Below are 27,610 nucleotides of genomic sequence, written 5' to 3'. Positions count from 1 at the left end.
TGGGTGTATCAGGGATGGCAGCAGTGGGTGTTGTAGTGCAGCACGTTAAACCACTCCTGAAGCACCAGCATCCATCTCATATGATTCAGCTCTGTCCATTTTTTTCCCCCAAGACTTATTTATTTTTATTGCAAAGGCAGATTTACAAAGAAAAGAAGAGAGAGAAAGATCTTCCATCTGCTGCTTCACTCCCCAAGTGGCCACAACAGTTGGAGCTGAGCCGATCTGAAGTCATAACCAGGAGCTTCTTCCAGGTCTCCCACATGGTGCTGGGTCCCAAGCTTTAGGCATCATCTATTGTTTCTTAGTCACTAACAGGAAGCTGATGGGAAGTAGGGCAACCAGGACATGGACTGGCTCCCATATGGGATCCCGGTGCTTGCAAGGCAAGGATTTGCCCACTGAGCCATAGTGCTGGGCCCAGCTCTATCCACCTCTGATCCACTTCCAATCCAGCTTCCTGCTAATGTGTATGGGCAAACAACAGAAGATGGGCCCCTGCTTGGGCCTATGCCAAAATGTGGGAGACACAGATGAAGCTCTTGGCTCCAAGCTTCAGCCTGGATCAGCCTCAGCCATTGCAGCCACTTGGGGAGTGAGCCAACGGATGAAAGATATCTCTGTTTCTCCCCACCTCTCTCTGTAACTTTGAATTTGAAACAAATAAAATGAATCTTAAAAACAAACAAGCAAACAGTTGGATGGAGAGGTGTGTAGCCTAGCAGTTGAGAGGCCCTTGGTTTGACTTTCTGTTCTGGCCTCTGACTCCAACTTCCTGCCAGTGCAGCCCTGAGAGGTGTTTATGATGCCTCAAGTAGTGGGTTCCTGCCCGCTCATAAGAGACCTGATTTGCCTTTGCAATCTAGAGGGTACTTTTTAAAAAAGCCATGTAAATACTTAATGCTTGATAAAGTTGCCTGTTCCACTTAAGTACCATAGTCCTGATAATAACAAACACAACCCAGTGTTTATCACGTGCCAGGCACCAAGCAAAGTGCCTTATTTTACCCAAACTACACATTCTTCCAAAAAAGATTTCACTGTTATCTAAAAGTTTTGATTAATGTGTAAAATATGTACATTTTTGTGGTGTACAGTACAACTTTTCAACACATGAACACAGCATTTATCATTCAAGCCAGGCAACTAAATTTTTGTTTCCTCCTATTGTCTTTCTGTTTGGTGCTTACCAACTTCTCTCTTCAAGTTCCTCATACAGAACATTTTTGTGAACTACCGTCTCCCCATTATAGAGTGGATGGAATGCTGGAACTCGTTCCCAATATCTGACTTGGTTTTGGTGCCCATTATCTAATCTCCCTCCTCTACCTTTCCCAACCTCTAGCAGTCGCCATTCCCTTAAACATTTATTTATTTATGCTACTTGAGAAGTAGAGAAAAACAGAAAGAGAGGTTGCCCATCCACTGTTTTAGTCCCCCAAAGCCACAGCAGTCATCTGTGAGCCAGGCCCAAGCCACGAGCAAGGAGCTAAATCGGAGTCTCCCACATGACCAACAAACACCCCAGCAGTTGAGCCATCACCTGTGTGTTAGGAGGAAGCTGGAAGTGAGAGTGGAGATAGGACTCACACCCAAGTACACCAATAAGGGATGTGGACATGCCAAGCCCGGGGGACATTTTTAGTGTTGTCAAATGCCCGAGCCTCCCTGTTGAAGTTACTGTGACTAGTGCTGCCATAAACATGGGCTTGCAGGTAGGCATGTATATGCCATTGTACGTCCTTCAAACATACACTAAAAAACCTGTTTTTAGTTTTTGAGACAACTCCATACCGCGCTCTGTAATGCTGACCTAGCGTGCATTCCCACCAACAGTATGGGAGGGTTCCCTTTCTCCACATCCTCACTAGAACCGATCCTTGCCTTTTTGATAAAAGCTGTTCTCACTGGAATGAGATTCTGTCTCACTGTGGTTTTGATTTACGGTTCCCTGATGGCTGCTGATAGTGAACATTTTTTCATGTATTTGTTGGCCATTTAAATTTCCTTTTTAAAGAAATGTCTACCAGTTCCTTTGTCCGTTTTGTAACTGGGTTCTTTGTTGAGTTTTCGGAGTTTCTTATATATATTGTAGATATATAAAAATTTTTTAATTAATACTTTGAGATATTTTCTTCCATCCTGTTGGATCTTTCTTCATATTGTTGCTTATTTTTTGTTTTTGTTTTTTGTTTGCTGCTGGTTTTTTTTTTTGTGAAGAAATTGTTTAGTTTGATTTAATTCCAGTTGTTTATTTACCTTCTTCTTTTGTTTTGGTGTTTTTCACTTTTTACTTTTTTCTTTTGTTTCCAGTGTTTTGGGGTCTTAGAAATTAGTTGCCTGTACCAATGTTTTGAGGGTTACTCCTACTTTTTTTTTTTTTTTCACAGTTTCAGGTCTAACATTTAAGTCTCCCATCCCCTTTTTGTTGATTTTTATACAGGGTGAGAGGTAGGGGTAGGGACCAACTCAATTTTCAGCTCATGGATATTCAGTTTCTCAGCAGCATTTATCCAATTACTGCCCTTTCTCCAGTGTATGCTTTTGGCATTTTTGTGAACGATAAGCTGGCTGTGGATGTGTGGCTTCATTTCTGGAATCCTTGTTCATTCCATGGTCTATTTGTTTATGTGAATGCCAGTATTGTGCTGTTTTTGTTACCTCTGTAGTATTTCATGAAATCTGTTGTGATGTGGTATTCCAGCTATGTTATTTCGATTCAAAATTGCCATGGCTATTTGGGAGCTTGTTTGCACCCTTGTAAATTTTAGAATTGTGTTTCCTAGTTCTGTAAAAACTGCATCTGGTATTTTGATTAGAATTTTGTTGAATCTATAAACAGCTTTGAGGAGTACAGATGATGTAATATTAATTTGCCATGGAAGATACTTCCATTTTTTGATGTTTCCTTAAGTTTCTTTGGTTAGTATAATTTTATAATTTTGATTGTAGAGTTCAATTTATTCCAATATATAGGCACATATTGTGGCTTTAGTGAATGAGATTGTTCATATGATTACTTTCTTGGTGAATTCATTTTTGGTGTATATAATTACTATTGATTTTTTGTGTTGATTTTGTATCTTGTAATACTACTGGATTTTTAAAAATCAGATCTAATATTATCTTACAAAGATTTTAGGTTTATCTCTATACATAATCATGTCATGTATACACAGTGATAAATTGACATCCCAGTTCCCTATTTGTATGCCTATTGCTTCTTTCTCTTGATTAATTGCTCTGTTTAAACTCCTAGCACCATACTGACTATAAGCAATGACAGTGTAACCCTAGTTCCAGAAATTAGAGCAAATGCTTCCAGCATTCAATATGTTGTTGGCAGTGAGTTTGTCATATATGGCCTTTGTTTTGCAAAAGTATTTTTGTTTCCATTTCTATTTTCCTTAAGAGTGCTATTACGAATGGATGTTGGATTTCTTTTTTTAAAATTTATTTTTCTTGAAAATGCAGATCAGATTTACTGAGAGAACGAGAGACAGAAAGATCTTCTATCTACTGATTCATTTCCCAAATGGTCTCAATGGCTGGAACTGAGCAGATTTGAAGCCAGGAGCCAGGAACTTCTTCTGGGTCTTCTATGTGGGTGCAGAGTCCCAAGGGTTTGGGGTCATCTTCTACTGCTTTCCTAGGCTATAAGCTGTATGGGAAGTAGAGCAGCCAGGACACATACCAGTGCCATATGGGATCCTGGTACTTGTGAGGCAAGGTGAGGATTTAGCCATTGAGTCATTGCACCAGGTCTGGCTGTTGGATTTCATTGAATGCTTTTTCTGTATTTGCTGAGATTTTAAAAATCTGTTGATTGGATGTATTATGTTGATTGATTTGCAAATATTGAGCAGCCATACATCTCTGGGATAAGCTACATTTGATAATGATGTATGATCCTTTTTAAGTGTTACTGAATTTGATTGGCTACTATTCTGTTGAAAAGTTTTGCAACTTTCTGCCATCCCAACACACATATACACACACATGGACAGCCTTCCCACCACACCAAACACCTGTTAATTCACAGCCGGTGCTACCCTTGCTTTGCCCAAGAGTCCTTAAACACCCTGTTTTTTAACGCCAGTTTGGGTTCAGGGGAAGTTTTTGTCTCTCACAAGTAATGAGAGTTCTGTGCTTGGCTGAATCATAGTCCTCAAAGATGCCCTCAGATTAATCCAAGGAAACTGTGCCTGGATCTTGAGATGAGCAGTTATCCTGGCTTGTTGTTGGGTAGTCCACGTTCATAACTAGGGACTTTTTAAGAAGGTGGAATGAAAGTCAGACTCTGAGAAGGGAATGTGATGAGGAAGACAAGAGGTGGCAGGATACTACAGGGATGGGTTTGGAGATAAGTCCTAGGATCAAGAGTCAAATTACACAGGTGGCCCTCATCCTGGAGCCTGCAGAATGGATCAATTCAGACTCGTGGTGCTGATTTTGGTCTCAGAACTGTAACAATCTAAGCTTATATCTTGAAAGTTACTGAGCTTGTGGTTTGTTGCATCAGCTATGGGCAACAGAAGCCAGGTGGGGTTTTTAGCTTTTCTAGATCCCTTACATCAGCACTGTTTGGGTCTGATAAGATCTTTTTCTGTCTCTCCCCTGTACTTGGAATCACTTAGAGATGGTTTTCTTCTCTTAGTCTAGTTACTCCTACACCTAGCACTATGTAACAGATAGCAAATTACTTTTTATTAAAAACTTTTTTTGTTTTCTTATTGGAAAGATAGATAGATAGAGAGAGATCTTCTACTTCTTGGTTCACTCCCCAGATGGCCACAAAATCAGGTCTTGGTCAGGCTAAAGCCAGGAGCCCAGTTCTCCAACAGGAATGGTAGGGGCCCAAGTACTTGGGTCATCTTCCACTATTTTCTCACACACATTAGCAGGAAACTAGGTTGGAAGCAGAGCAGCTGGGGTTTGAACCAGCACTCCCACATGGGATGTAACTTCAGAAGTGGTGGCTTCACCTGCTGAGCCACAATGGTAGCCCTTAGTTATTCTTTCAATTTAATGAATAACACTGGGGTAATCCATTTCTTGCCTCTCCTTACAGTGGAAGAAGAGCTGCTGACCCTATGCCATGCCATAGCAAGCAGCACACAAACATCAACAATGGGCAAAGACAGGAGTGACCTCTCTGGCCAGCAGCAGGTGAGCAGATGAGGCATGGCAGAGAGGAGCAAGAAGGGCTAGTGCCAGGGCCTTGTGGCTACACAGGTCAGTCACATGAGATAAGATGGAGAGATATTGTCACCAGAAACACAGAGCTCAAGGGCTGCACTGTGTCTGGGAACACGGGGAACACAAGCAGTGTGCTAAGAAAAGAATTATCACAGGTCCTTAGACCGCCCTGGGACAACGGACAGAGAAGCTGGCTACTGAGTGGAAATGCAATCACAGAGGTGCAAGGAGCGGGAGAAGTCTTAGAGCTGAAACAGCAGGAAGAATAAACATGTGATGCTGCTCAGTTGGGAAGAAGTGCAAGCAAGAGCCACAGCAAGTGCAAGGGTGTCAGGTCAGGGGCTGGCTTGAGGAGGGAAAATATTAAGCAACTGGGGTTGGGAAATAGGAGACAAAAAATGAGAGTTAAGACTTGGATAAATGCCTGTGTGTGAGGGAACTCTCAGGGTGGGGCCCCATGGACACCTTGAGTCAGAAATGCTTCAGGGCATGATGACACCAGGGGTAGACCTGTGCCTGGGGAGGTGTGCCTACATCCTGCCCCTGTCTGCCTCACCGTACTCAGAGTTGCACCAATAAACAACATCTCCAGACATGCCGAACTGCCACAGGTTAACACAGCTGCCCCCTGGGCTGAGGAGCAATGGTTCAGTAGAAGAAGCAGAGTTGGAAAAAGATTGGGGCCATACTTTAAGGAAAAGTACAGAGTAGCAGAGGAAAATGCCAGAGGAGAAAAAGGGAAAGTGCCTGACCTCAGGAGGAATGACAGTCAAAATGATGGATGACCAGAGAGTGGTGGGGGAGACCAGCACAACTCAGGCACAAAGAAAAAGATCCAAAAGGAAATTGTGTTTGACCAACCCAGGAATAATGCCAGCCTGAAAGGGAAGCAACTTCAAACTGGATCACTTGGAAGGTTCAATGACAGGTTACTGACCCACAGGGTCATGGCTGGTTAGTCTGTTCTCAGGACATGGTGAGACAAGAGCCAAGTGCACATCACATGGCTTGCACGGCACGCGGAAACATCAGGCCTGAAAGTAGCTTTGGAAGGCCTTGCCTGGTGTTCTCATGAATGATGGTGACACTCTTCAGTGGCTGCAAACCAAATAAACCTCTTTCAGAGATCTATTCAGTCCAAACATCACAGATCAAGCAGGAAGAAAGTAAACAGTTGGCTCGATCCATCACGAACCCAGAGATGTGTGCCAATTAAGGGAAGCTAAATGAAGTCCACTTGTGTTATCTGGCATTCCTTGGGGATTCTGCATTGTTGCTCAAGATTAGCACTGAAGAATGCAAAACCGTGCTGATCTGAACCCATCCCCTGCCGACAAGCCTGCAACCTCTGGGAGCGGGGGAGGGAAGAGGGAGATGCAGAGCTTCTTCCAGCATCTGGAGCAAAGCTGGGTGGAAACGGACATCAAAGCATCAGTTTCCATCTGAGACGAGGCCCCACAGGACTAGGCTGGTCTTCCCCAGGGGTTCTCCTAATCTCCAAGTTTCCTAAGGGGTCCTGGATCTGATAAAGACATTTCAGGTCCAGGGACAGAACTGAAAGGGTGCTTTGTCAGAGCAGCAGAACTCCCAGAGTTTCGAAACCTCGTGTCATTCTTCTCATGCCAGCAGCTCCCACATGCATCAGCGGTGGGCACTGTCTGCCTGAGCCCTCGTTCAGTAGTCACAGCTCAGCTAGCTGCAAGGAAAGGTCAGGGACTGGCACACAAGGGCGGGGACATCCAGGACCAACTAGCCCCCAGCAAGCTGCAGGGGAGGACGGTGCCTGAGCATGGGCTGTGGCAGCCTTTTGGATTGTAGAGTGGTGGGACAAATGCGGGGCCTCCCTCGATTTTTGTTATGGATCTGGGCAAATCTACGGGTTGGAGTGGTCCCTTAGAAGCAAACTGCCCAGGCACTTCTTTCTCCAAAGGGCAGTTTAATGTATGCTAAGAGAACGGGCTCTGGGCCAAAATTGCCCTCTACCTCCGTTCTTACAGTTCATTAGAGCCACAGCCTCACCTGCCTCATCTTTAAAGTGCAGACAATATTAGATCCAGTGACAGAAGATTGCAGGATGAATTAAAGGACATCTGCAAAGGGCTTAGTGCATGTCTTACAAGTACCAAATGCTTAGTATTTGTTGCTGCTCATTATGCCAAATTTTAGGGAAATTTTCACCATCCAATAAAATCTTACAGGAGGTAAAGGTTAGCATTGTGGCCTAGCACGTTAAGCAACCTGTGATGCCTTCATTCCATGTAGGCACTGGTTCATATCCCAGCTCTTCCATTTGCAATACAGCTCCCTGCTAATGCACATCTGAAAGCAGTAGAAGGTAGCCTAAGGACATGGGCCCCAGCACCCACATGGAAGACAGGATGAAGCCCCCGGCTCCTTTGACATGGCCCAGTCTACAGCACTGTAGTGATTTGGGGAGTGAACTAGCTGATGGAATCTCTCTCTCTCTTCCTTTTTCTGTGTTACTCTTTCAAATGGATAAATAAATTTTCAAAGATGCAACTAAAACCCTCACCAGAAATGTGGCTTTCTTTGTATTGTATCTTGAATAGTCCGCTACTTTGGTTGAGAAATTGTCCATGGTTTTTCAGGATCTAGCAACCTGCATCCTGAATGCTCAGGTTTTTATTCAAAAGTGAACTGCTGTGTTTTCTTTAAAGTAGTAACTGCCCTGGGGCGTGCTGTTGTGATGTGGTGGGTTAAGCCCCTTCTTGGACACCCACATCACATATCAGGGTGCCTCCCCTGCTTTGGATCTAGCTTCCTGCTAATGCATCCTGGTCATAGATGGGTGTGAACACTGCAGCTCCTGAACACATTTAAATCAGATATAACTTGAAATGTGCCAAAGCCAAATCCAGCACTGGGAAGCACAGCTGTTCTCACAGAGTTGCACACGTTGTAGCTCATAGCACCTGCCAGCCTTGTCTTGGGCAGAACCTTAGTTGGCCCTGATACTGGTCACACAGAGTGGTGGACACTCCAAGGCCAGTTCTGATTAGACTGGGCTGCTGTATGGGAGGATCCTGGACCTTAGCCAATCATGTCATGAAGCCAATCATTTCTGGAATGCAGATTAGAGGAGCCAGGGAGGGTGACCCAGCGTAGCTGCCTCTTGGCTGTTGAAGAAAAACAACATCATACTTGCTGTCATGTATGATCTCTGACATGACAGCTGGTATATGTCTTGTTCACTCATCTCAATAATTCAAGGAGCTGGATCTTGTTATTCCTATTTTATTTAGACATGAACCAAGTCCCAAGAAGATTAAGTCATTTGATCAGAGTGACAAAAGTATTTGGTATATTGATTATAAAAATGTATATTAGTTAATTTGAACGGCAGAGAGATAGGGATGAATGGGAGAGAGATAGAGAGAACTCTTCTATTGATTGAGTTACTCCCAAAATGACCACAGTGGCTGGCCTCGCTTGAAACCAGGAGCTGGGAACTCAGTCTGGGTCTCCTACGTGGGTTGCACATAGAAGAACCGAAATGCTTAAACCATTACCTGTGGCCTCTGAGGATGCATTTTAGGAGAAACTTGGAGGCCCTCTGATAAGGTATGTGAATGTGCCAAGTGGTATAAAAGGTAGTATACCAGATGCCCATCCAGGTTAATTCATCTGGTTTTTTAAAAGATTTATTTTATTTGCAAGAGTTACAGAGACCTGCAAACACACGCACAGCTCCTCCATCCACTACTTCACTCTCCAAATGGTGATAACAGCCAGGGAGGGGTAAGGGTGCACCGGGAGTTTGTCTTTCGTGCGGGTGTTAGGAACCCAAGCACTTGGACCATGTTAAGCCGTTTTCTCAGTCACATTAACAGGCAGCTGTATCTGAAGTGGAGCAGCCAAGGGCTGGAACTGGCACTCAGCTGGAATCTTAGGTGGCAGTCCTGGCCCCTAAATCTAATTTTTAAAGCTAGCTTCTTCCCACTTCCCAGTTAGATTTCTTTCATCCTATGTTTTGAAAAAGGAGAATATAAGTTTGACCTCATTTCCAAAATTAAATTAATTATAGCAAGTAATCATGCTCTTATCATAATGTATGGATTAAATAGTAAAGATTATCTTGGCTAGAGTTGGCACTGTGGTATAGCAGATAAGGTCATGGGCTGCAATGCAAGCATCCTATATGAGTGCTGGTTTGCGACCCAGCAGCTTCAGATGACCTGAGTGCTCAGGCCCTTGGGAAACCTGGGGCCACATGGGAAACCTGAGCAAGCTCCTAGCTCCTGGCTTCAGCCTTGGCCAGCTCTCTCCATGTGGCCATGTGGAGAGCAAACCCGTGAGTGAAAGATTCTCTAACTCTCAAATATATAAACAAACCTTTTTTAAAAAAAGATATCTTGGCTCAGATAAGAAAATTTTAAATCACCATTCTGCTTGTAACTTTCAAGGTGACTTGACGATATATTGTTGAGCTAAATCTCTCCTAGACCTCAGTAAATATTAAATGAGTATCAAATACTTGGGGGATCTAAACAGGGTTAGCTCTACAAAAATAAAATGAGACATTCATTCAAAGGTGTTGACTCATAAATCTTGGGATAATTCTAAGACCATTTTCTTTTTATTTAAAGCATTTATTTACTTTGAAAAATCTCTTTTATTTGAAACAGATATTGAGGGTGGGGTGGAAGAAGGGGACACATACACATATACACACAGGAGAAAGAGAGAGAGAAAGAGAGAGAGAGAGAGAGAAATCTATTGGCTATTGGCTGGTTTACTACCCAAAATGGCTGCAATGGCCAGTGTCAAGCTAGGCTGAAACCAGGGGTTTTATTCAAGTTTTCTATGTGAATGTTAAGGGTTCAAACATTGGGCCATTCTTCGCTGCTTTTCCCAGGCCATTAGCAGGGAGCTGGATCCACAGTGGAGTAGCCAGGGAACAAGCCAGTGCCCATATGAGATGTTGGCATCGCAGGCAGAAATTAACCCCCTATGCTACAATAGTAGCCTCTTCAATGGTATTATCTGGATTTGCTAGAGGAGCCAGTGGCCTCATGCTACTGTGGGGTCATTACCTTTCCCTGTTCTTGCTTGGGGGGCCACAAGAGATGGAGCCATCCCCACTGCATACACCGTAGCTCCCCTTGGTTGCAGAAGAGTGTGTCAGATCACATAGCTCTAATTGGTCAGTGACACCCACTCACCTTGGTTGCTCCCTTTGAAACTTTGCATGCACGAGTTAGAATTTTCAAGAGCAACCATGATACTTTCATCATGTGGCTAGTTTTTCTTGATATTCTTGAGACATGCCACCAAGCAGCAAGCAGTTACTTTTGATATTGACTACACAAGTTAGCCTCCACCTGAGGTTAACAAATGTTTTTGGTTTACTTGCACACAAAATTGTATAAAACTTGTGTGTGATTTCTCACTAGGGACATGGAAATGAGACATTTCTTCTGTCGGGAGGAAATTCTAGAGATGCGTAGTTTCAACAAACTGTCAGAACATGTGCAAGTTGAGACCACGCTTGGTTTTGTGGGATGATATTATACACACCCAAACCAAGCCTTTAATATTTATTTACTGTATTAAAACCAGTTTAGATTCTTTTTGCCTCAAATTCTCCTCCCAGTGGCTTGGAAACTGCCTTACTTTCATGTTTCTAAGAAGTAACCCTAGTTTTCTAAGTCCTTCAGGTTTTAATCGAAAATGAAACTGGAGGAAAACTGTCGGGGTAACCCCCTCTTATTAGGGATATCCTGTTGTAGGTCTGAACTGGCATCTGAGATCTGAGAATGTGCTTGTCATCTGTTTTAATCACATGCATCTCTGCTTATAAGTCCCTGATTGTGTCAAGTCACCTTTTAAAAATATATATATTTACTTATTCAATGCTGGCATCACAGGTGGGAGGCTTAACTAGTTGCAGTTCTATGCTGGCCCTACTTCAGCTTTATTATTATTATTATTATTATTACTCAATCTTGATTTTTTTCCATTGCCTCCATTGCTTTAACTAATTTTTCCCTGCTGTTATAAAACAGCGCATTTTTGAAGGAGTCAAATCCTTTCTATAAAAAAAGTTGGACAAATACTGGTGAACATTTAGTGCATTTGGTAGTGATCTCCTTACAGACACGCACTCCTCTTTCCTAGCAGCATGTCAGTTCTCTCCAAGCCTTCACAATCCCTCTAAAGCGATCTCACTTAGGAAGGGGCACTGTGCCCTGTGGCCTCCTTCTCCCTTCCCTTCCTCCCTTGCACCCTCCTTCACACTGCCCATTCTGTTCTGTCTCCCTGGCTGCCCCAGGTGGCATGAGCAGGATTGTTGAGCCATGCCCGCTCCAAGAAGGGAAGCTAGCCTGGAACAGAGCGGATACAGCCGGGTCCCTGGGACCTGCTGAATCGTGCAACTCCCCACTGTCTGGCTTGTTTTAGGGGAATGGATGTGTGCAGGAAAAGTGTTGCCAGGAGTGGTACGTTGAAAAGAAACAATCCTGGGCACCTCCTGCGCGGAGCATATGCGTCCCTCTCATTAATCTGTGGAACCCTCCTCGAAAGGAGGCTGGAGGCCAGGCCTCTGGTGCCAGGGAATGGGGCAGATCAACTGGGGCAGGCCTGGGCTTGTGCTTGGTCCTGGCCAGGTCAGGCTGGGGGAAGGAAAGACTAGAGGCAGCCTCATGGAATACTCAGGAAGCCGAAGAGGTAAGCCACTTGCCGCTGGCACTCACTAAGGGAGGTACGGGGCCTGGGTTTGAATCCGAACCCAGGCTGGATAGTTTGGTTTTGCAAGATTCTGAAGTGCCTTCTCAATGGCCCAGTAAAAGTTAAGTGGCATGGAGTTAATCGGAAGAGCCATATTTTGTAATCAGGCCTCTTTCATGGTAGCTGCTCTCTGGAAGGGGTGTAGAAGAAATCTCACCCTACTGGACTGAAAGAAAAAAAAAACACGTTCATGAGATCAAGAGATACTCTAAGATCAAATGAAATGTGGATATGCAGATCTGAGCAAGACGTAACAGCTACAGTAAAAACACTATTGAAAATGCTTAGGCCTGGCGCGGTGGCCTAGCGGCTACAGTCCTTGTCTTGAACGCACCAGGATCCCATATGGGTGCCAGTTCTAATCTCGGTAGCTCCACTTCCCATCCGGCTCTCTGCTTGTGCCCTGGGAAAGCAGTCGAGGATGGCTCAACGCCTTGGGACCCTGCACCCGCATGGGAGACCTGGAGGAGCTTCTGGTCCGGCTCCTGGCTCCAGCTTCGGATCAGCGCAGCACTGGCTGTTGCGGTCACTTGGGGAGTGAATCATCAGACGGAAGATCTTTCTCTCTGTCTCTCCTCCTCTCTGTATATCTGACTTTGTAATAAAAATAAACAAATCTTTAAAGAAAAAAAAGGAAATGCTTAACATGTGTGTGACATTGGGCGGGAATGCTCACGTGACCGGAATTGTCTGCAAACGAGGCTTACTTCCTGAAGCGCACTCTAGTAATTTGTGTGCAAGCTCCCGAAGCCCCGTGAGAGGCGCAGGACCACCACGCACAATAAGCTACGGAGCCTCCCACCTGCCTATTTTTGGGCCGTGACCACCACTTGCTGGGCTTTGGGGTGCACACGGCTGTGGCCCCAGGATATTCCAGATGCTGGTGGTTTGTGCCCTCCTGTCCCGCTCTCCACGTTGCAAGTAGCAGGCCCCAGGTGTCACACCTGATGGACACCAGGTCTTCGCGTCTAAGACGGGCTATAGAAGCCGTTAAACTCGCCCGTCTCGCTGGAGCAGCGGCGGTTCTTTCGCCAATGAAAGGACCAGAGAGCTCTTTCGCAAGAGATTTCGTGAAATCTGCCCGTCCTGGTTCAACAAGCGCGCCCTGGGGCCGTGCCTCTTGTTCCCCGAACCCAGAGAAAACAAAAGCAGGGAGTGACGAGCGGCCCAGAGCGTCCCCCAGACGGGGAATCACAGAGCGTCCTCACCCCCGGACTTGGAAGTTCCTGTCACCCGGAAGGAAGCCTGTTAACCCCTCTCCTCCTTGCCTTCCCCGGGCCAAGAAACGGCTCCTCCTCCTCCTGTGACCCTGGTGCAAGATGCAAGCAGCCGCCTGCGGTCCCCACCCTGCGCGTCTCTCCCCGAGGAGGAAGAGGGAGGAGGCGAGGAGGGCGCAGCCCCGAGCCGCGTGCAGCAAGCCTGTCCCTTCGGCGTGAAGACCGCGAGACCCGGACTCGGGATCCTCCTCCTGCTCCGGCGCCCCGCGCCCCCCGTTTGCCTGCCTCTGCGCGGGGCACCCTCGCAGCACCCCGACTGCTGGCTGCGTCGCCGCCGACACAGCTCCACCTCGCCCGGAGCAGCCGCGCCTCCGCGCAGGTGCTGCAAGCGCCCCTGCCCTCCGGCGCCCCCTGCCGACCACAGGGAAGGCAGCCGCGGCGGCCGCCGAGACGCGGGGCGCAGGGCGCGGGGCGCAGGACGCCAGAGTTCTCCGCGCGCCGGAAAGACAAGCCGGGAGCGTCCCTCATGGTGCCGCCGCCTCCTCCGTGCCGGGGACGAGCGGCCAGGGGGCAGCTGGGCAGGAGCCTGGGTCCGCTGCTGCTGCTCCTGGCGCTGGGACACACGTGGAGCTACCGGGAGGAGCCCGAGGAGGGCGACAGGTAAACGCTGCCAGCCTCAGCCGGGTCCCCACGCCGCGCGCTCCTTCGGCGACCCGCACGCCCTCGCCCTGCCGGCCCCTCAGCTTGGTGCTGGACTCCTCCGGGCCGCGCTGGAGCCTGCTCCCGGTTAACAGCGCCCTCGCCTTCAGCCTGCCTCCCCCGTCTGTGGGTCGGGGCCCCTTGACGCGCGGCACGCCGGGTGCCTTAGCAGCGGGCAATGCTCGGGACGCTGGGGACCCTCGCTCCCTTGGCTTCTCCCTTCTCCCGAGGCTTGGGTGAGCCTCCGTGACCCTCGTCCCTGGCCACCGGCGTGCGCTCCGCGCTTGGAGACCCACTTTTGCACCCCTGGCTCAGCGCGCGCTGTTCTTAACTTTTCCTCTCTCCAACCGTTTCCCAGAGAAATTTGCGCTGAGAACAAAATCGCGACCACCAAGTACCCGTGTCTGAAGCCTTCGGGCGAGCTCGCCACGTGCTTCAGGTAAGGGTTCCGCGGAGTCCTGGGCCGCCCGGGAGGCGCTCAGAGCCCGGGGCGCGTGTGTCCGTCGGGCGCGCTGCTGTGCGTTTCTGCGCCGACGTGCCGGCTGGCGGTCGGGTTTACGCGTGGGTCGTGTGCGCCCAATTGCTAAGGTTTCCTGCTCGCTGGAAGGCTTGCATGGAGTTGCCGGGAGGGGAAGGCGTTGCGGGCTCGCCCAGGAGAGTGGACTGGGTTCAGTGTGAGCAGTGGGGGTGCAGCGAAGGCGCGTGGCTGCGTTAGCGTGTATGTTCTGTGAAAGTCCCGTAGTTTGGCGCTCGCAGGACTTTCTGTGGGGACGCAGTGTGTTACTGTCAGCGATGCCCCCTTGGACCAGAGGGTAGGGGCAGGACTGGGAGGTTGCTGGGGTTGTGTTGAGGGAAAACAGAAAACCAGAAGATGGAGACGCAGAAAGGGGGCGGTCTTTTTCAAAACGTGGTTCGTAGGTCTACCTGGTTACAGCTAAGGCTTGGGTAGACCAGCAAGCGCGCGGGAGGAGGTGGGTGGGAGGGGTGGGGGCCGGGAGATAAGAACAGATGCTTGGCGTGCCACAGAGGGAACGCTGCCAGGCTCGCAGCCCTCTGGAGGTGGGGACCGACTTGGTCCTACAGTTAGTGGAGGCACAAGCTCTTAGCGTTTTGCAAAGGACTGCAGAGGGCTTGGTTGGAGCGCCCACACCACTCTGAGGGTGCGCTCTGTTCAGGGCACTGAGCACTGGGCGTTCCCAGTCGGGCTCCCAGGTGAAGATGCTTTTGCCTTAAGAAAGTGGCTGTGATTTCTGCCAGTCCAAGCTTTAAGGAAGAGGTCTTAGTACTGACTGTGCCGCAGTTAACGAATTCAACCGTGCGTTCAGCGTCAAGATACTTTGTTTTATTTAGATTAAAACACATTTTATTTAAACATGTTCAAAGGTCAGTGGGTTATCCTCTAATTTGTGCTTTTAAATAGGCCATGGCACTGAATGACAAGACCACTCAGGTGAGTCAGTGGTCGTGCTCTTGGCTTGGGAGCAGTTGCCTTCTGTGGGCCCATGGTGGCACGCGAGGCAAAATCCAAGTTAGCAGAGAAGGAAGGAGCACCTTCACCTGACAGGTGCGGTGATAGGATGTCATGAAGTGAACTGAGCAAGATCAGCTGGTGAAATGGCCGTGGGTGCTGGCTGGTGGCTGTCTGCCTGTTTCCAGCCCTGTTGCACCTCCATGGCCCCGGTGTTTCTTCCCACAACTTGTTATCCTGCCAGCACAGGATCCAGCCTCTCTCATTAGCCTGCAAAATATCCCTGAGCTCGTTTCTTCGCTTGGTCAATCCCTGAAGGTTGGACTTGCCATAAATCAGTGACAGTTACAGAAGGCAAGTCGGACTTCTGGAAACCATTGGAGCCCGATGACTCTGCCTGCTGTCGTCTTTGCCAGTGAGTCAAGGGCAACGTGGTGTGTGTTTTACGCAGCCGACAAAAGGCCTGCCAGCTCTGTCTTGCTCTGTACTCATTGTCTCTGAGGCAGCTTAGAGGTTTAGCTGAGTGCATAGTCAGGAAAAGGGGAATTTGTTTTTGGAGAGTAGGTGAAGATGCTTTTGCCTTAAGGAAGTGGCTGTGGTCTCTGTAAATCCAAGAAAAGTTTTTATAAAGAAATTGAGTCCAGTGTTCATTCAATGGGTCTGAAGCCACTATAGCTTATTGGGGTCTTAAAGTCACTTGGCATTGGCTGCTTCCGTTTTCCTCTTGTCTCCTGTCATCGAGGGATAACCTGTGTCTGAGTTCAAATTCTGACTGTCAGTGACCTATAAACTTTTGATGCTGCAGGTGTGGTCTGTAGAACCACTGCGTGGTGTCCCCCTGGGTTAGGCTGGCGATTGTTGGACGCTTCAGCCCCTCCCTTGGCGTCTTAGGTCAGAGTCTGCATTTTGAGATGGGCATTCAACCTGGAGATGCGCTGACACCAAAACCTGTGTCCTTAATCCTGGCACGTGGTATTTTCAAGTCCCTGAAAGATGGGTTTAGTAGGTGGGGGTGGCTTCTGTCATTGTACACAAGTGGCCTGGTGGAGGAGCAGGGATCCTTTGAGAATGTTTCCGTCCTGGATCCCTTACCCCATTCTGTACTTTGGTTTTGATTGCTTTCACCTATGTGTTTTCTATCTGGGTTGTTGTTTTAGATATTAAGTGTCCACTTGACTTACCACTTGCTCACTGTATTACACACTCAGCAAACATCATCTCTAAACTTGAGATCTGCCTGCAGCATGTGTATCGTTTTGGGGCTGGTAGGAAGGAATCCAACTCTGGTGGGTTAAGTAACAGACTCCAGGTCACCAAGCTAGTGTATGCCAGAACCAAGGCTTTAGACCTAGGTCTGTTGGTCTAAAGCCTGGGCTGTTTCTTCATCCCAGAGGTGCCTACAGATGGGCCTAAATGCTCTAGATCCCAAGATCTAAGACTAAATTAAATGGGTACAAGATTCAGACTTTCATAGGAAGCGCCAGCAATTATCATAACTGCTGTGGTCTTTCTGAATTACCATTGCTTTTGAGGTCTGAAACAACTGATTTTATGTGTAAAATTGCTTTGTGTCCTTTCCTGGAAGGGTTTTTATCTGAAGTTTGGAAATAACAATCTCTCTGGATTTTTCCCCGCAATGTTCATGGTACCAGCACCCGACAAGAACAGTCACAAGTTGATGAATTTAAACAGAATGCACCTGCATGACACTATAATCTAACGCATGGCAAACTCTGAACAGCAGTTAACTTATGTGAGTTGAGGTGTGGCTTTTCTGAATTCTGCACTTATTGCATCCAAACCAGGCCCATAAAGTAGTTATGCTGTTAAATCCTCTTAAGGCTATGAAGGATTCTCCCAAAAGTTGACTCTCCTGCTTTCTTAAACCATGTGGTTGGAACAAAAGGTTGATTTACTTTTTCTTCTATCAAATTTTCCATTTGTAAAGGCAAATGAAAGGATTTCAGGAGTGTCCTTATTAGAGAAAAAGGAATAAAATGCGGTTTTGTTTTGTTTTTTTTGAGTGAAGATGCATCCAGTAAGAACCCAAGTTAGTTAGCTTTTCAACATGAGTTTTACTAAGCATCTACTCTGAGCTTAAAACTGTTAGAAAATCAAGTCTAAGAGTAAGGCTCATCTCTGGACTTGGATGCATAGACCTGACTTAGGAGCCAGGCCTTTAGAGTTAGAAATGATGGACTTCCAAGTCACTTAGTTCATGCTGCACTCCGACTGGGGGATGGGAGGACAGGGAGAGATTATCAGCTAGAAGTGGCCTCTTGGGCAAGTGAAGACTTGTCCTTGTTTGTGATGGCCCTGTAGCACAGGGTCTGATTTGTACTGGTCATGATGTTTGGCTCAAGGACCCTCGAGTGCAGATTGGGTGGTATTGATGTTGATGCTGGATCTTCAGCCATGCCCAGATCCTGGCATTTGTCTAGTCAGTGATGTCTTCCCAGGCAGAACTCATTCTTGGGATGGCTCATTTTCCAATGAGAAGAGTGACATGGAATTACCACAACTCCCACTTCTCTTAGAGATAAGGAATTTGGAAGTTAACATGTTTCCTGGAAACTGGTAGAGCAAGTGGCTCTTTCCAGTCTGGCACTACCACCATGTTGCCAGCTCTGAGGAAGGTGGGAAAGGCTGCAGGAGGCACTGCTTCATCCAGTCTCTGCATGCCCACGGGAGTCTGACATCATAGTGAAAGACAATTATAGAGACTTATTGTGGCTATTTCAATGCCAATTCTGTTGCCTACATTTGTGACCTTGAATGGTTTCTTAATCTCCATGTTTTAACTTTCTCCTTTGTAAACTAAGCCTCATGTTTACCTGAGGATTAGGGGAGGTAAGATAAAATGTTTTGAAAAGGCTGGGACACAAAGGGAGTGCTGAGTGACAGCCATAGTCCTCACTGCATCTGGCTAATTATGTTCAGTGGGTGCAGTAGCTGCTCAGTGAGCACTGGGATTTGTTTCATGAGATGCTCTTGAAAGAACAAGCTCATTCCACAGCCCTACGAGAGTGTGCGTGCAAGTCCACATTACTCATTGGTAGATGGCTCTCTGGGTATGTGTTTCCAGAAATTAGTGCCTTGCGAAAATTAGTACCTTTTTGCTCCCTGCTTTTCTCAGCTCCCCAGGTTGATCTGCTTGCAATTGTGAGAGCAGATGGGAGACTTGAACTGTTAGAAATTGAAGTTACCCATTCTATAGATCAACAGAAAGGTTTTGCTCTTTGCCTGGGGTCATGAAGGAGCTCATTGGTACAACCAAGACTACAGATCAGGCACTTGGCTCTGTTTTGGAATCTCTCCCCATGGTTGCCCAGTCCTTGGCCAGTGTAGCTGAGGACACACAAGGAGAGCAGTTTGGTGAATCATCAATGGCTCACTCAGGGCACAGGATCTCTCCTACCTTTATTTATTTATTTATTTTTATTGGAAAGTCAAAATCATAGAGAGAAGGAGAGACAGAGAGAAAAATCTTCAGTCTGCTGGTTCACTCCCCAAGTGGCCGCAATGGCCAAAGCTGAGCTGATCCAAAGCCAGGAGCCAGGAAGTTCTTCCCAGTCCCCCAAAACAGGCATAGGGTCCCAAAGCTTTGGGCCGTCCTCTACTGCTTTCTCAGGCCACAAACAGGGAGCTGGATGAGAACTGGCGAAGCCAGGACATGAACCAGCATCCATATGGGACCCTGGTACCTGCAAGGCAAGAATTTTAGCCACTAGGTTTCTGTGCCAGGCCCAGGGTTTCTCTTTTAAAGCATATTTGTTTTTATGAGCTGGCATACCTTGTCATTGGAGAGGAGATGATACAAAAATTGCAAAGGAGAGACCTGAATCACCTAGGTGATCAGTCACCTGGCCTGAACTGTCACCTTGCTGCACTGGTACAGTGTCTTCTTCAGAGCTTGCCCTATGTCTGGATGGAGCAGTAGTTTTCTGTGTATTTGTTCCATAACCAAGTGAGTAAGTATGTTACTACTAAAAAAAAATATTGAATAAAAATTAGCCTTCTGGAGTTCTTGTTGCTGTTCAAAAGTGTGCTTGGTGTAAAAGCTGAGATGGGCAGGCTCTTCTAGAAGCCTGAGATTGACGGCCCCTCTGTCATTTTGCCATCTTTTCATTGGTTCTGGCTCAACTTCAGTTACTAACATGTTGAACATGTGTTAGTGTTGGATTCTGACTTGGTGAAACCATTTCCAACTTGGTGAACTTGGTGAACATTGCATAACACCTACAATGTGCACATCTGTCCAGCTGTGACTTTGACGTAAAGAACCATAGTTGGAGTAGGCACCCGCCCTCCCATCCCAACAGGTGCTGGAGGAGGAAGGGACGGCAGAGCGTGTTAGCACGGGGTCTGTGTCTGTTTTCCCTAGGTGGAGAAACGATAGGAAGCGACTGAGAACAATGGAACTGTCCAAAAAGGCTGTGCTTTGACTGTGGTCCTTTGAGATCATATCCAGTTGCTACCGTTACTGCTACCTGACTTCCGATCATTGATCTCACTTCATCTTTTCTAAGTGGGCACATTGGAAAAGCCAAATGAGTCCTTCTTTATTCTAGATGCCTTCTTTTCTCAGGAGAAGGTTCGCATTTCATTCAGCTTCATGCTGAGGCTGCTCAGCTTCCTAACACCTGGCCCTGTGTGCAGCGGGACCCGGGTTGCCTGTGTCTGAGGCACAGCTGAGGGTCTGGAGAACAAAGATTACATTCTGTTTCTGTTTATTGCTGTTGTTTGGGGATGACAGAGTAAACCGCTGAGTACTATCTGCAGCAGCTCTTCTGCCAAGCTAGGTCTTTATCTCCATGAGGCCGTGTACTAGTTAGTGCTAAAGTCGTACCAACAAGGTCACTGGTCCATTTACTCAACCTTTGCCGAGTGCTTACTATTCAGCAAGCGGGGTTCCAGGTACTGAGGATGCATCTGAATGAAAGCAGATCAAAACAAACACAAACACTCTGTGCTCATGGGATTCTAATTCATCTTTCACTGAAAGGATTTCAAAGCAATGAGGCCCTTTGGGACACTTCCAAGGTATTTCTGGCAGACGGCCGATGAATGACACATTTAGGGGGCTAAGATTTGGAGAATTCCTGTAGCCCAGCTGTATCCTTTCAGCACAAGAAACCCCTGCTGGCTCTAAGAAGGGAGATGAAAACCCAGGGATGGCTGTAACCAGTGCTGGATGTGCCTTGGCTGCTAGCAAGGATGTGGCACGTGCCACCTGTTTATTCTAAGCATTATTGGAATGTGGAGGTGGAGCTGAGAAGAGGCTAATTTTCTTGACCTGTGACCTGTGATGTGGATGGAAGTACCAGAATTGCCACTGTCCCCCCAACCCCCACACGCACACCAAGGGCTCCAGCCCAGCTCTCCTTCCCTGGGACAGATCTGGTCGTTTCTGGCAGTGATTTTAAATAGGATGTTAGAAGAAGCCATACTCCTCAGGAGTTCCTTGGTTCCCTAATAATGCGTGCCACAAATGTGTGTGAACTTTTAGAGGCAATTCGTTTCCCTCTGAAACAAATGTTGCAGGTGGATGGTAGTTGTGGTATCTCCCTGTTTAACTCCCGTTGAGTTCAGTGGTGTCCTGTTCCAGCGTCAGCTGTGATCTGTGTACACCAAAGGAGCTTGGATGAAAGTATGCGATGCCTTCTTGCTTCTTATAAGAGAATGAGTCGGATCATTATGATTCATGGTTTCGGATCTATGGACCATATATGTTCTCGCCTATCCCTCACACCTATCTTCATCCTTTACCTCTCGGTTCTTCCTGTGGATTATTCTGTTGGACTTATTTGGAATGAAGCCTGCTGTCTACAGTTGGCAGATCTGGGGACTGCTCCATGGGAAGCTGCATGTGCAGAGGACTAGAAGGGAAACGAGGGAGCCCTCTTGGCACCAGGTAGGACTTTGTTCTGGGAGTTGGGTAGAGCAAAGATCAGTGAACAGAGCCCATAGTCTGTTATTGCCCTGCTGGTTATCTAAGCATAATTTTTACATTCTGAAAAAACTATGTTAAAAATCTAGAACAGCACCTTTCATTGTCTCCCAAACCTCAGGTACGTACTGTGTGGCCTGTTCCAATCTAACAGAGCCACTGTGTTCCAAGGATCAGGAGCAGGATTTTCCCTCCATGAACACTTGGTCTACACATCTGCGATCTTGAGGCTTTGGGAATGGTCACCGAGTTCCCTTTGTTGTGGGATCTTTGCTGTGTGGTGCTGCCTGACTTTGTTGGATTTGCATCTGCCAGCTGAGCAGCTTCCGTTGTGACCTGGGTCTCTGGGAGGAATGTCTCACAGGCCCTGTAAGAGCTGCAGCTTTTCAGATGCCTCATTCCCAGAAGGCTCAGAAGGGCTAGAACTAGCTGGGGTGCTTCTGCTGCAGGTGCTCTAACTTCTGCCTTTCCACATGTCACTGTGACAGGACTTCCTGTGCTTGACGGAGAAAACCCTGGGCTGTTTTGGCTGGCTTTCTGCCTACACTGTGAACTTGTTTGCTCATGGTCACACCCTGTGTTGACTCAAAGCCACCTTCCTGAGGCTGACATTCTTGCATAGCAAGTTAAGGTACTGCCTGCAGTTCCAGCATCCCCATGGGTGCTTGTCCTGGTCATGACTGCTCCGTTTCTGATCCAGCTCCCTGCTAATGCACCTGGGAAAGCGTGACCCAAGGGCTGGGGCCCCTGCACTAATGTGGAGAATCTAGATCAACTTCCCAGCTCTGGATGCTCCAGTCATTTGAGGAGTAAATTAGTGGATGGAAAATTCTCTTCTTCTTTTTCTCTAACTCTACCTTTCAAATAAATGATTTTAAATGTTACTTTACCATTTATTTTTAAAGGCTAATTATGAGTGTGGATGGTAGGAAAATTCTCATTCGTAAGTCAGATGGTATGGTATGTTTTGAGGAATACACATCTAGAATTTTTTTAAATTGAAAAGTATTTTATATTTTCATTCATAGCTCGAAACTATAATTACATATACTAGAAACTACTGTGCAGTTTCATAGACTTTAAGGATATATGAAGAAATTCATGGAGTGGTGGAATTAAAATATTTCTGGTGTAAAGTGAGTGCAGTCCGCGCATCATTTTTCACGGGAAACATTTCCATGAACTATGGGAAATCTTCAGGTATCACTCTTTCATATGAACTTAAAGGTAGGACTTCCTTTTTCCTGTGCCAACTTTTGTGATCCAAGCAATTCAGACACCTAACTGGTGATGACTTCTGACACTGAGTATCGGAGAAAAGTATTAGCATGATGGAAGAAGCCTCTGAGGAAAGAGAAGCAGAGTAAGGAGAATTTGACACAAAGGGAAATTGCTGGAATTCATTTGGTTTCTACTTACTCTGCCTTGTAGGAGGTTAGGATGAGGGCCAACTCAGAACCCATGGATTTGTAAGTGTCATTTTGTAACATTTCGCTTGTCTCCAAGCACTGCCTCTTTGGAGAGTGGAGGTCACACAATAGCCCTTTTCCCCCCCTCTGGTTACTGCCTCTTTGCTTCGACTTGGCATTGCTCTTGGTAAAGTGTCCATCCTTCATTTTGGAATTTTTCCTGCTGAGAAGTGGCTCACAAGTTTGAGGAACTGAATGGTTGATTGGAGGTTGCTTTCCTAGACACCCATGGGACCACATAGGCGGTGAACCTGCTGCAGGTGTGTGAGAGCTAGACACAGCTTTCCTTTGCAGGCAAGGTTGCTCAGTTGCGTTCAGGCAGAATCTGAGAGGTTTACGGTAACTTGGAAGGCAGTGTATTCATGGGCCTTTTTGTCTCTAAGAAATACTGATTTTAATATTAACTGGTGTATGTTACTTTTCTAGAGCTCCTGTTTAGAAAAAATTGAGAGAGTTCCTATTGGGCCATTTGCTGAATGTTGGTGGGAGCTGCTAACTTAATCAGGTATCCAGCTTATTTCAGCTGTCACTGCTGCCTGCTGTGGTCTGTTATGGCAGGATGTTGGAGTCGGGAGCCAGAGCTGGGAAATGCAGAATCAGACTTCGGTCCTTGTATATGGGATGTGGTGGTTCTTTCAGTTAGGCTAACCGCCTCTCCTTGGACATGCCTTTAATTAAAAGGCAATTGCTCTAGCCTTCTAGCACACAAGGCAAAGGGAATCCTATGCAATGGCCCTATACTAAAGTCTAATGACAGTTTCTGTTTGGAATAAGCTGAAAAGGAAGTGTTGGGGAGGCAGGGAGAAGATAGAAGCACTGAATTCCAAAACAGAGCTCGAACAATATTGATTGCTCTCAGAAGGCTTTGACGACCAGAATAGATAACAGTGTCGTGTGCTTTCCTGCAGCGTGGACCCCTCGGGTTGTGCTATGGTTTTCCTCATCTGCTTTGTTGGAGTGGCAGGTGCATGGCATGGCTGGCGCTCTGAGCCGGGCTGTCTGACTCATGGGCCTATGTTCCTAACCACAGGGTTCTTTTTAAAGATGGACAAGTGCTCCCAGGATCTTACTGGGGTTTTAGGTTGTTTTTTTTTTTTTTTTTAAGATTCACTTATTTTTATTGAAAAGTCAGATATACAAAGAGGAAGAAAGAGAGGAAGATCTTCTATCTGATGATTCACGCCCCAAGTATCTGCAACAGCTGGAGCTGTGCCGATCCGAAGCCAGGAGCCAGGAACTTCTTCCAGGTCTCCCACGTGGGTGCAGGGCCCCAAGGCTTTGGGCTGTCCTCGACTCCTTTCCCAGGCCACAAGCAGGGAGCTGGATGGGAAGTGGGGCTGCCGTGATTAGAACCGGCGCCTAAATGGGATCCTGATGCGTTCAAGGCGAGGACTTTAGCCATTAGGCCATTGCACCGAGCCTGGTGCTCTTAAAGACCTCACTCTTGTGGTTACTTTGTCTCCTCCCTGCTACACAGGAGAAAGGACAAATAGAAGCACTGTTGGAAAAGGAGCTGCCAGGCCCACCAATAAAAGCAAAATTATACAAACCATAAAAAGTAGACCCAAGAACCCACATTCAGACACACACTGGTACCCACTAACAGAGAAGATGGGTTTAGCCTATGCACCTTGATCTCCACCAGCATCTCCATACGACAGCAACCTGATTGTCTGATGCAGTTGTGGCCTGCAGCAGTATCTCCAGGAGATGAAATTCAACCTGAAATGGCATGAGCCTCAGGTACATTATATGTTTGCACCTTTCTACAGGATAATGCTGAATGTGTGAGATGTTTGTGAAATGCAGATACCCAGGCCCCGCCGTAGAACTGCAGAGTCAGAATCTGCATTGTAGTGAGGCCCTTGAGTGTCTCCCACACACACTGAACTTTGACAAGTGCTGTCCTGGGCATCACCATGTGACTGCAACGCCCCTACCTGGCCATCAGTATTACCTACCAGGCAATAGGCAGCAATGCTTAATGTGACCACACACCGGTGTCTTGGAGAGCTTTCCAGGCCAGCCTCAGGCAGTGCTGCAGCCCAGTCTGTCAGAAACTGGGGAAGACTGCCAGGTACTGGGGGCAGGAGCTTCTTCCAGGTCTCCCACATAAATGGCTGGGACCCAAACACTTGGGCCATCTTCTACTAGTTTCCCCTGAAGCTGGTTTGAAAGTGGAACAGCTGGGATAACAAATAGTGCCCATATGGGATACGGGTGTTGCAAGCAGTGGCTTTACCTACTACTTTACAAGACCAGCCCCGAACAGCCATTTCTTTGTCAAGCGCTGGGTGAATACTCCATTCGTTCTTGGCCCCTAAACCTGGTGACACAGGGGAGTAGGATGTCCTAGGATGGAGGGTAGGGGAGAGGATGCTTAAAGGCAGGTGGTGGTAAAGGTGCTGCCGGCTAAGCTGCCACTTGTGATACTAGCATCAGTCTTCAGAGCACTGGTTCAAGTTCCTGCTGCTTCTGTTCTGATTCAGCATCTGGGAAAACATTACCGGATGGCGCAAGTGCTTGGGTCCCATCAGCCTGTCAGACCAGAATTTGCAGGCTTCTGCTTTTGGCCTGGCTTATGCTGTGGCCACGTTTGGGGAAGCAAATTAGCATATGAAAGATTTTTTTTTTCTATCACTCTGCCTTTTCAGTAAGTTAAACCTTAGAGTGAAGGTGTGAATGGATGCAGGGGGCGCCCCTGGTGATCTGTTTCTCTGAACCCCTCATTCCTTTCCCAAATGGCACACATCTGAGAATTGTGTTTCTACCAAGATCTTAAGTTAACACATGTCAGAGACTTAAGGTCAATGAAAACAGGCGCATAAATGCGCAGAAATGCCTGCCCCCTCCGCGCCTGCTGCGGTACTACCTCATTCTAGCTGCCACTTTGCTGTGCTTAGAGTAGGAGAAGGTTCAGGTATGGGCACTCCTGAGGCAGCTCCATGGGCAGACAATGTTGAGGGAGTGTGCTCAGTCTGTGATACTCTGACATGTACAACGTCATGGACCACTCTATGCTGTGTGCCTGTTTCTGTTGTACCTCAAAGTCTTGCCTCTTTCGCAAATCCTTCCTTGACCTCCCAGAAAAAAGTAGTTTCCCTGCTGTACAGCCTTAAAGCAACTCAAGAAAGTCTTAGCATGTGTCTTCCTTTTGCTAGCACACACAACAGGCATGCTTGTGACACTCCGGCTAGGTGCTTGCCCTTGCTGGGTGCCCACCTTGCAGGGCACCAATGCACTCTTATTTGCTGAAGCTCAGCACTGGACCATACTTCTCCCTTAGCCTTGGGTGGAGGATGCTTCCTCCCCAGAGGGAGGTGCAGGGAGAAGGTAGCTTGTCTACAAGGTGTGGAGGTGCCGATCCGCAAGATAGGTAGGTAAGTGATCCTGCAACTCTACAGTTGAGGAGCCAAGATCCTACGGTTAATTTCCCTTCCTCTCTCAGGAAAGTGTACAGAGAGGACCACTTCATTTTTTTTTCTACCGCTCCTGGTGACCATATCTAGCTTGGACTTTCAAAACAGAGGACTAGTATGTATTTGGTATTTAAAAAAAAACTAAAGTTCAAATGTCCATTTGGAAGTTGCTGGGAGGAAAGACATGCAAGAAAGAAGCTGTTAGATACTTGATGTCTAAAGCTTGCCCCTTGACGTGGTGCGGTGTTTACTCCTTGCAAGTTTACATCATCGCCACGTGTGGCTTGTAGTTGAGCGTCCTCTCTAATCTCGCTTCTCCAGCAGAATGACTCTTAAGGGATAGGACTATATTTTTCCTTTCCTGCACACATCCTGCTGGCCTTAACGTTATCACTTATACCCTGGGTTTGCTCAGCATTTGCTTTTTCCTGTATTAACAAGTCAGGAGTAGTAAATGCTTATACTGGGTGCTAACTCATTTTTTACAGGATGGTGATTTCATTGTGGGCCTGCTTCTGAATTTATCTCTTCCTTGGGTTATGGAGAGTTACAAGTTCCTTCCAGGTCTGATGATCTAATCGTAGCCTGGATGGCAGGGAGCAGAACCAGCAGAAGCCTGCTTAGCCCGCAGCCCCTGGGAATTTGGTGTCCTGCAGGGACAGCATCTTAACCAAGAGTACTGGCAACATTCTGGACCACCTCTCTCTCTACTGAGCCTTCAGGACAGACGGTCATCCACAAGCTGCCACCAGAACCTGTTTCCTGAATGCCGCGGACAGTTTCTCATGCAGTTATTGGAAAGAAAAGGTGCCCACGTGCTCCAGGAGCACATGTTTGGAGGCTGTTGCTCTCTGCAGCCAGAAACCTACTGCTCAGCTCTGTGCGGCAGCACTAAGGCCCACTTGTTTTTCCTCCTGCAGCGGGCTAGTGCTGTACCCACAGAACAGGGGAGAGAGAGAGTGAAGGGTCAGCTCCTCTTAGGGAAGAGTCCTGGTCCTCCGGCCACCTGTTCCTTTGCTAAGAGGGAGAAATCCAGCTTCACTGGGGGCAAATACATGTGAACAAGCTTTCTCCTAAAATATCTTTCTTATGTTCCAGGCTTAATATTTGTCTCTTAAGTTCCTGAAAGTTTTTACTATAGACTTAACCTTTCAGCCTGCCCATCCATCCTGTGGGAGGTGATTGTCTCACAGTCGCAAGACCCTACCCCGTGGTCTCTGTGGGCCCCCGTGAAGGCTTCATGGATAGATTGGCCGGCCACAGCTTCCCTCTCATCGTTTTAATGCGCAGGTGTGATTCCATATTTGGCTCTGTTTAGAGAATCCACGGGAATAAGACAGTTAGCTCTATGATTTAGTTGTATGTTAACAAAGCAGGCTTTTGTTTTGCAGCCAGATGACCTGCATTAAAAACTGAGCGTCTCTTGAATTACCGGGATAGTT

General features: G+C 47.1%; 1 protein-coding gene across 1 annotated transcript in view; it reads left to right on the top strand.

Annotated features, from left to right (window-relative positions):
• The first annotated feature begins 13,689 nt into the window (after positions 1 to 13,689).
• CCBE1 (collagen and calcium binding EGF domains 1) overlaps positions 13,690 to 27,610 on the top strand; it is a 196,007-nt gene continuing 182,086 nt past the window's right edge. Inside the window, exons 1-2 of the mRNA XM_040985072.1 lie at positions 13,690 to 13,823; positions 14,221 to 14,301. Of these exons, the coding sequence (XP_040841006.1) occupies positions 13,690 to 13,823; positions 14,221 to 14,301 (215 nt within the window). The remainder of the gene's footprint in view (positions 13,824 to 14,220; positions 14,302 to 27,610) is intronic.

This window comes from Ochotona curzoniae, unplaced genomic scaffold (genome assembly GCF_017591425.1).
Source record: "Ochotona curzoniae isolate NIBS_2020 unplaced genomic scaffold, NIBS_Ocur_1.0 contig_43, whole genome shotgun sequence".
Classification (NCBI taxonomy): Eukaryota; Metazoa; Chordata; class Mammalia; order Lagomorpha; family Ochotonidae; genus Ochotona; species Ochotona curzoniae.
Note: the sequence above shows the minus strand (reverse complement) of the source record. Positions and strands in the feature narration are given on the sequence as shown.